General features: G+C 36.8%; 1 protein-coding gene across 1 annotated transcript in view; it reads left to right on the forward strand.

Moving 5' to 3' along the window:
- The window catches only part of ralgps1 (Ral GEF with PH domain and SH3 binding motif 1), a 116151-nt gene extending 110524 nt beyond the window's left edge, over positions 1–5627 (forward strand). The window contains exons 20-22 of the mRNA XM_084388481.1: positions 1362–1467; positions 2706–2797; positions 2881–5627. Of these exons, the coding sequence (XP_084244607.1) occupies positions 1362–1467; positions 2706–2797; positions 2881–2910 (228 nt within the window). The 3' untranslated portion in view covers positions 2911–5627. The remainder of the gene's footprint in view (positions 1–1361; positions 1468–2705; positions 2798–2880) is intronic.
- The last annotated feature ends 4230 nt before the right edge of the window (positions 5628–9857 follow it).

A 9857-nucleotide genomic window follows, 5' to 3' on the forward strand; every position in this document is an offset into this window, starting at 1 on the left:
ATTTTTAGGAAAAGCACTTAATTACCATTGTTTATTTCTATACCAATACACTTGCAATGAAGCTAAAAATATAAACAACTACATCATTATGTTGATATCCTATATTTTTTGCAATAAAACTTTCGACAAACATGTCTTCTAATATCCTCAGTTTTTGCGTATACCGAGCTGCATCAAACACATTTGTAAATTACTTTTCTTGAACCCATTGTGCGAGTTCACTTTAATACCGTGTGCTTTATATACATGTTGCTGCTGATTGGACTGCAGTTCTGACACACCCACCAAACAAGAGAAAACGTATCTCAAACCCTGTTGCACACCGGTGCACGCCGTTTCCAGGAAACATGACGTTCAACATGTAAACCGTAGCAAAACGTTGCGCACCGTTTTGAACTTGAACATGCCCCTGATTTAATTAATTTGGGAAGGGGTTTGTCTGTTTGACACGACCAATGGTCAGAGGCGGACAGAGTACACAGCTCATTACTTGAGTAAAAGTACAGATACCCCTTGCTAAATTTTACTCAAATACAAGTAAAAGTACTACAGTCAGATGTCTACTTAAGTAAAAGTTCTGAAGTACTTGTTTTTAAAAGTACTTGAGTATCAAGAGTACAAGAGTGCATTATCTAAATATTGCATTACTACTGCCACAGTGCTTACATTGGTAAACACAGCAAACACTTGAAGCGAAAACTATCATTAACTTGTTCAGAAAATTGAAATAGTCTGGCGAGGTGGGGCTACGGGTTGGCACATTCCCAGGATTCCATGGTTTCGTCTCTTATCTAAATCTGACCATGGAGTTGACTGAAGGACGGAAAGCTGAAGGTGATTGCTGATAGGCTGTCCCAATCAGTGGCGCCTGCACAATCCAATCACGTTTGAGAGGGAAACAACAAATTGAGGGTTTCCGAGATTTTTCTTTTTTCCTTTTTTTTTCTTTTTTTTTATTAGAAGTAAAGGGTACTCATGGTTATGGATAGAAATGTAGTGGAGTAAAGAGTACAATATTTGCCTCTCAAATGTTCTTGAGTAAAGTCATGAGTACTCCCCAAAAATGATACTCGAGTAAAGTACAGATCCCTCAAAATTGTACTTAAGTACTGTACTCAAGTAAATGTACTTCATTACTGTCCGGCTCTGCCAATGGTATACGGGGAAGTTTGAAAACAGTCATTTTATTTACACACTTCAGCTTTAAGTAATTTAAATAAATTATGTTCAACCTAACTGCATTTGGAAAACAATTCAGGGAATTATCAGTGTTACTTCTTCAAATTTAAACTTAAACTAAGTTTACACTTAAATGAACTTCTTTGCATAACCTCTTTGTAATTGTGGCTTTTTATCTCAAGTATAAATCCAGGCCATGTAAAAAGATCACGCTGACAGGTTGGATTGTGGTGCTGCCAGAAAACCCTGAACATCCAAATATTTTCCAGCTCACTGATCCTGAAAGAGGTACTTTTACTCATCTAGTCACTAAAGAACATTTAATACGTGTCACTTAAAATATAATTCTTCAAAAATATAACGTAAAGCTTTTTATTAGTTAACTTCTTTAGATAACAAGTATTAAGAATGTACAATACTTCTACAGCATTTATTAATCTTAGTTATACATTATTGAAATTGAATGTTGTATTTGTTAACATTAGTTAATGCCCTGTGAACTACATTTACATTTTATGCATTTGGCAGACGCTTTTTGCACTGCATTTTCAAGGTACATATTTACATTCTTGTCAGTTCTTGCTTTCCCTGGGAATCGAACCCATGACCTTGGTGTTGCAAGCGCCAACGCTCTACTGTTTGAGCTACAGGATTAATACAGGGATAGAGGAAACTGCTCTTTTTTTTTTGAGAATTTAGGAAAAACGAAATGAAACTTAACAAAAGATTCTTTACCAGGAGTGGTGTGGTAACCAGCTCCTGAGGAGCTGTTCCCTCCAACACTAGGTCACCCGTCTCAGGAGCGCCGCTTGGCCTGATGCTTGGAGGATCTGGCAGGGGCTGTGCCGCTATCCTGCGGCCGTCTCCACGCTGCGGCTTAGCTGGAGGCTGCTGATGTGGCCGCGTGGGAGCGGAGGTGGAAGCCGCTAGGGCGCCCTCTGCAATGAACAGGAGGGGGAGCTGCAGCTGGCCGCCGGGGCAGGATGTGCTTAATGGTCTCCGTCTGCATCTGTCCAGCCGAGAACTGCTGGGCAAAGGTCTCGACCGCGCCACCAAAGAGGCCAGCCTGGGAGATCGGGGAGTAGAGAAATTGATATTTGTCGATCTCCCTCATATCTGCCAGGTTCAGCCATAGATGGCGTTCCTGGACCACAAGTGTGGACAATCTGCACAAGGAACCGCGCAGTGACTTTCGTTGCACGTAGGGCGAGGTCCGTCACTGTGCGCAGTACCTGACCCAGAGTCAGAACTATCCTCATACAGCTCTTTGAGTGCCTTGACCCTGCCATGGCTTGCATGGCAGCTCAAACATGCATTTTAGTCTGGGGAGGAAACTTGCACAGCAATCACGCACAGAATATACACAAAAGTGATGAATTATCTTCCACGAAAGAAATGAGTCATTGCTACAATGAAATGTATTCAAGAAATGACTTTTTGGCTCTATAAATGGCAGATTTGCAATGTCACACAACTTCATTTGAATAAACCAATGCAAGTTCATTTGTTTTATTCTGTGGTATCAGGTAATGTTTACAAGTTCCAGACTGGATCACGTTTCTCTGCGATTATCTGGCACAGACATCTAGCTGAGGCTTGCAGGAGTACAAGACCGCAGGTAAGCGTGTTCTCGTAATAAAATAAAATAAAAGGTTGTGTAATTAACAGGCAATTCAAGGAATATCACATTGTTTTCCGCAGATACCAGCAAACCTCATGTCCTTTGAATAGCTGCTTTTTGGAAAGTGGGAAACAAATGGGAGGAACAAACCTAATGGAGAAAGACATTAGAGTAGAAGAGTTTGTGCAAAGGCGATGTTCATGTTAAGACTGAAAGGCCTAACATATTTGGAAATGTGGCAGCTGTATCTGGTGAAAAAGTCCCAAATTCATTCAAACATTGTAGACACGGCTGTATCGAGAGGATGGTCTTGTCTTGAGTTTAGCTGTACCGCTTTACATTAAGGTTTGGTAACACTTTATTTTACAGTGTCCTTGTAAACGTTACATGTAATTACTATAGTAATAACTTTAAATTATGCATAATTATATGCAACTAACCCTAAACCAAATCTAAATTCTATCCCTAACCCTATAGTAATTAATATTACTCAGTAATTAAATGTATATTTTCTCTGAAACAATGACACCTTAAAATAAAGTGTAACCTAAGGTTCAATTTGTTAACATCAGTTAATGCATTAGGTTTCATGAACTAACAATAAACAACAATTTTTATAGCATGTATTCATCTAGGTTATTGTTTGTTTATAAATATACTATTCATTGTTAATTCATGTTTGTTCATAATATTTTATTTATTTATTTATACAATAATATATAACTGCTGTTAACAAATTGAAACCTTATTGTTAGTTTTACCTGTCAAACCTAAGGTACATGTGAAATGTTGTAAATGACATGTATAAAATTACTTTGTCTAATAGTTATAAAATGTCTTCATGTGATTAAGTGCCAAAATTATGACCTTTGTATTGTTAAATCTCCTAGAATTATGTTCCATTTATGTTAGATGATAGAGCAAAAGTGAAATCCCTGGACAGTGAGCAAAGGCACATAACTTGTCTACTACATACATCAAATATCAATGACAGAAGAGGAAATAAAAAAATAGATGCACTGTAGAGACATCACAGTTGTCTCGTTTTCCTGTAGGTAACATAAAGATTTGTTTAAAGTGCCCCTATTATGCTATTTTAAAGGTTTCTTATTTTGTTTTGGACGTCTCCTGGATTAAGGTTTACATGCATCAAAGGTCAAAAAACACTTGAACTTTCTCATAGTATACATTGCACATCACCTTATTTCTTAAAAGTCTGAAAATGATTTATTCGAAGATTTCTTCTCACTAACTCCTCCTTTCAACGAGCCTACATTGCTCTGATTGGTCAGACATCCCAGTCTGTTCTGATTGGTGTACCACTTACAGCACAAGTCGGAAATTAAATGCCTATTGTCATATCTGAATTTCAGCTCCGGAGGCTTCCTCGGCGTTATGCAATATGCAAAATTGTTTCACTGTTACATGGGTATGTAGCGGGAAGCGAGACTGGAATTGCTGAAGACTCGTTTCAGCAGTTCAGAATCGTTTCTTTCTCTTAGGAGACAATAACTTTATTTGTCATGCACTTTGATCTTTAAAACTTTGCAGACCTTTTACATTAACAAACAGCTATATTACACACTACATGAAAGGTAATATTTGAAAAATAATAGGGGCACTTTAATATTTACGAGTACATTATTTGATAGAAATGATGCTTGTAACAATGAATTGGGAATTGTAACACAATGTAATTTAAGTGGCAAATGTGGATCCACAAATGTAATGTCACACGGGTATCAGTAAATAAGTGCCAGTGTTAACTCAAGGTTCTGTAGCAGATTTACCTATGGAGAAAAAAATTAGTGATGTCTTGACATCATAAAGTGGGCGGGACCCAGAAACTATATAGGTACTGTATGGATGCTGTTTAGGTTTTATAGACATAATGTTGTAAAATAAAGTCCCGGGAGACTGAAGGGAAGCAACTGTTCTGGTCAGAGCAGATGATGGGTTGAATGGTGGATAATGTATTCTTTGGGGAAACAACAATGATGTTTTGAGTGGTTGTTCAGTATTCACATTATCTAAAACTTCAGTGTATTATTATTTTTGGTTATTTCTTTCTTTCTTTAAATGGAATACATCAAAAGGCGTGTATAAATTGTAAAGTTCTTTGCAAAGTCTAGTATTTTGCACAGTCACAAATTTTTATAAGGCACAGGAATGAGACTTATTCCTCCTTAAATGTGATATTAAGGCACTGAATATGAAGTGTAGAATGCTTTGTATATTGCAAATTGCAAAAGAAGATTATAATTTGTTTGATATCCTGTAAGATCTCTGAAACATGCATGGATGGTTTGGACTAACTCACAGGTTTTTGTGTCACTTCAGTATCAGTATACATGTTGAGGCATGACATCTACATGACATGACAACTAAAAAACAGTGAATCACTTACCTTGAAAAAGTTGAATCAGGCTTTAAATATTTAAACAGTACCATTGGCTAACCACAGGAGCCAAAACAACTACAACATATGATTAAGACAATAGATGGAATGCTGCTTTCACATGTTTTTCATCACGCAAGCAACCATTTCAGCTGTGACTGACTGAACTATGTTCTCAACAAGTATTACTATGTGGTTGCTACCTCCTCTTTGTTTTTTTTGTTTTTACCATCTGAAAGTTCACGTATATTTCTGTATCTTTATGTCCTCTGCTCATGGAGGAGTTTGGATGTTTGACTGTTCCTCATCAGTTCTCACAATATGATGTCACTGAATCTTTGTATGGTCTATAATCTGAACCTATAGACCTTTTACTAACTCGATACTTTTTGTGTTTGGTGTTTTGTCTTTATGGAAATATATGCTTAATGAAAAAAGAAATTGAATGGTTTGACTTATTTCACACTTGCATGCCAAAATCCTGTAATATCTTTATCATTGTGAATATGGTCTTCCAAATTCTAGTAAGTGTGGGAGCTTTTATTTCACATTTAAGTGTTACTTATTGCATTTCAGCTGTGATGTTATAGGGACTGTGTTTCCTGAATATTTAGAGCTACAAACAACTTGTGACTTGTCTGTGATTTTGACATGTATATTTGTTTTACTTTCTGTATGTGTTATATTCTCATTTCAGGGCAGAGAATAATGCGGTCATTGGTGGACATTGTTCAAAAAAATTTTCTTTTTTTTTGTCTTTAATTTTGTTGTTTATTATGCCATGCAAAAACCCTGCCATTTAGAAATCAGAATCAAATTGCATTTACCTTTTTCAGTTCAGTGTGAGATCATCAAGGCCATCAAAGTTCAAGAGTCTCAAGCAGGATTCTTCATTTTACCCTTATCTTTAACCTTTGTATTTGAATCCATTCAAGATCATTCTGCTGATTTTCCCCAATATTAACTCAGTCTAGAAAAATGCCATTTATCTGCCCAAGAAGAAAATATTGCTCTTCCCCAGTTTTCAGTCAGACTCAGACCACTGCTCACAGTCAGACCCCCGGCTTCCAGCAGATCCCTACACTCTTAAAAATAAAGGCATCTGTGGTTCCATAAAGAAACTTTAAAGGTTGTATCAGTGATTTCAGGCCCAACATTTTTTTTTTTTATCACATTCATCTAATCTTTCCTAACGATCCGCTAGCTGCCCGCCCCATAAGCATGCCGTCAAAAAAAACGCGTCTCTGTAGGCAGCCTAGGCTCTGAGATCTGCACACAAAAACAGTTGGTTTCACCACCACTCAAAACCAAAACAAATAGTGTTCCAACCAATCACCGACAGGGGTGGGTGTTGTGAGGTTTTGTGCTCGTGCACGGCTGCACGCGAAGTCGGAGCTGAAGAAGAAGCTGGCTCAAATTTTTGGGGGGGCCTGAAATCACTGATACAACCTTTAACATCTATGAAAACTTTCAATTGCACAGAAGGTTCTTTATGGTGAAAAAGATGTTCTTTATATGTTCTTTACACTAAGAAAGAATCATTATTTTACAAACTGTTTACTGAAAGATTCTTTGGGGAACAAAAACCAGGTTTCCAGCAAACTCATGCTCACTGTCACCTCAGGTGCCAGGAACAGAAGTTCAGAATAGACTTTCAGATTATCACAGATTATCAGCACTGATTGAGCCTGTTGGGTAGCTCAGGTTAAATGTGCTTCTATCATATTACAGAGCCATCCTTTTCAGGGAACTCAACTTTGCTTTACTTGATTTGCATTTTAAGCAAAAACCAAACAACATCACTTGAGGCGATCAAGCCCATAACCTGTCAAACACAATCTATTGTGTTTGTTGAATTCATTCTTGTTAAGCTTGTTCAGTCACTATGTGTTGCGGTTCATGAATTCACTGGCATGTTCTCGCTCTGTGTGTATGTGTGTGTGTGTGTGTGTGCGTGCGTGTGTGTGTGGTTGCTGATTACCACTCAGCTGATTATCAGTGCCAGCGGCCACTCATCATCTGTGTCTATACTCATTGTCATTCGTCTTTAGGGTGACCACCCGTAGCGCGTGCGCGCACAGCGTTTGAAGCCCAATTAACCCGTTCAGACCTGAATTATGTTTTAGGTTTCAGAAAAATATAAAAGTACATTTTCCCAGCTCATGAGGCCTCTATAAATTAGACAAATTAAAAAAAAATGTTTTGCTTTAATTGTAATTTTTTTTGTCCATTTCAATGGACGTTACGTCAAAACAGGTGTACTTCACAAAAATGTACCAACATAAAATTAAATAATAAACATAAAAATTGTTAGTATATACTTAAAGCTTTTTCTCAAGGTCAAAAACTTTTCAACAGTATACCATTTCAACTTTAATTTTGAGGTTTTTGTTTTACAGATTGCACATTGTTTGTAATAAACTAAATATCTTAGAATCAATCAATATGGTCATGTTAGAGTCATTTTCTTTGCGAATCTTTCTTTTTTAGATCAAAAACTTGAACATTACAACATTTCAACTTTAATTGTAAGGTTTTTGCTTTATAGATCGCACATTTGTTTATTCATAACAAAATAAACCTAGGAATCAATCAACGAATTCACGTTAGAGTAATTTCCTGTGTGCATCCTTGAAACAATTTCTCTGTTAGCGATTTTCTTGTATTTCTACAGTACATTACTGGCAGCACGGTTGCCATGCATGATGCATGTATTTCGATTTCCAGTAACTGTACTGTAATTCACTTTACAGTACACAAGATCAGTACTGTAAACTACCAAATAGTACTTTACTGTATTTGTACTGTATTTCGTAATTTGATCTGCTTTTGCTGTAATTAATTATACGGTGTTGTAATATCTATATTGAGAAATTACTGATAAATGTTATTATAATTTTCTAAATAATTACTAATAATGATAATATTATATCACAATAATATAATATGTAGTTATTAGGAAATATAGGCTATAGTAGGAAAAAATATGGAAATCAATGGCTATACTGTCAACTGTCTAGTTACCGACATTCTTCAAAATATCTTCTTTTGTGTTCAGCCGAATAAAGAAACTCATACAGATTTGGAACAACATGAGGATGAGTAAGTGATGACAAATATAATTTTGGGGTGTACTATACCCATAAAGGGATAGTTCACCCAAAAATTTAAATTGGCCCATGATTTACTCACCCTCAAGTCATTCTAGGTGTATATGACATCGTTCTTCTTTCAGACAATTGTAGTTATATTAAAAAATGTCCTGGCTTCCAAGCTTTATAATGGCAGTGAATGGTTGTTTCTGTTTTGAAAGTCCATAAAAGTGCATCCATCCATGATAAAAGTGCTCCATGGCTCTTGGGGGTTAATAAAGGCCTATTGAAGCGAAGCGATGCGTTCGTGTAAGAAAAAATTATTCATTTTCAAGTTACGCTTTCGATTTATGTCAAATCCTATGTTTCGTTTGGCCGGAAGCTAGTCATTTTACTTTATAAAGTTTTAAATACGGATATTTTTCTTACATATCCATCTTCCTCATCATCACTCCACATAAAGTCAACATCTGAGATACTTCCATCAGCTATATTTTTGACGACGCTGAAAATGGCGGAGGAAAGCAGTCGCTCGACAGGTGCTGCTGCACCTTTCCTAAAACAAACTGGGAGACCGCCTGATGATTTCTTTGCAAATGGAATTTCTGCATCTTGGAACTCATGCATCAAACACACTAAAACAGAGAACTCATTACATCTCTGGGTAACTCTGTATGTGTTGTTTCTCCTACTGACACAACTGAGGGGAACTCGTGAACGCGAACGCCATACTTTGCTGCAGGCCACGGCGCTCGCTAACATAGTCGTGCCAATGCCACTTGCTTCATGGTGCCAATATACACCATATACTCGAACGTTTTAAATAACGGGCGAGCATGTACTCGTAGCGCGCTGCGTGAGCGGCGCTACTCCAGAGGGATGGTACCAGCAAGTCGGACTCGAGGATATTCTGTCTTTCTCTGCACGGTACTGATTTACGTAAAAGATCACATCCAAAGTAAACAACTGGACATCAGTGATTGTAACTTGGAGTGTGTGGGGACTACTATTACTTTATCTCCTCAAATGACTTTCTGTGTACTAGCAATTTATCGACCTCCTAAAGCTACTAATGATTTCCTAAATTCTCTTGGTAACTTACTTAAACAATGTGATGGAAAAGAAGTCATTCTTTTAGGTGATTTTCATTTAAATTGGTTTGAGAAATCATGTAGAAACAAACTTAAAGAAATAATAAAACCTTTTCAAATGACACAACTATTAAGTAAACCAACTCGTTTAACAAGATCTTCTCAAACCTTAATAGATTTAATATTGACAAATAAACCCGAGAGAATAATTAAAACTTATAATCTAATCACAGGCATGTCTGATCACAATTTAACCCTAGTAGCTAGAAAATTGATAAAAACAAGGTGCAAGAACGAAAATCCAATGAATAGTAAAATGTGTATCACATTCATTCCAAAGAAAGATTTACAACTGGTTGAAAAAGATTTAAAACAAACAAAGTGGGCATCCTGGAGAAAAAATCTTGTGAACAGGCCTGTTGTGATCTTATGTTGGCTGTAAATAACATCTTAAGCAAATACACCAAAAATAAGCA

Source organism: Rutilus rutilus (genome assembly GCF_951802725.1).
Source record: "Rutilus rutilus genome assembly, chromosome: 19".
Classification (NCBI taxonomy): Eukaryota; Metazoa; Chordata; class Actinopteri; order Cypriniformes; family Leuciscidae; genus Rutilus; species Rutilus rutilus.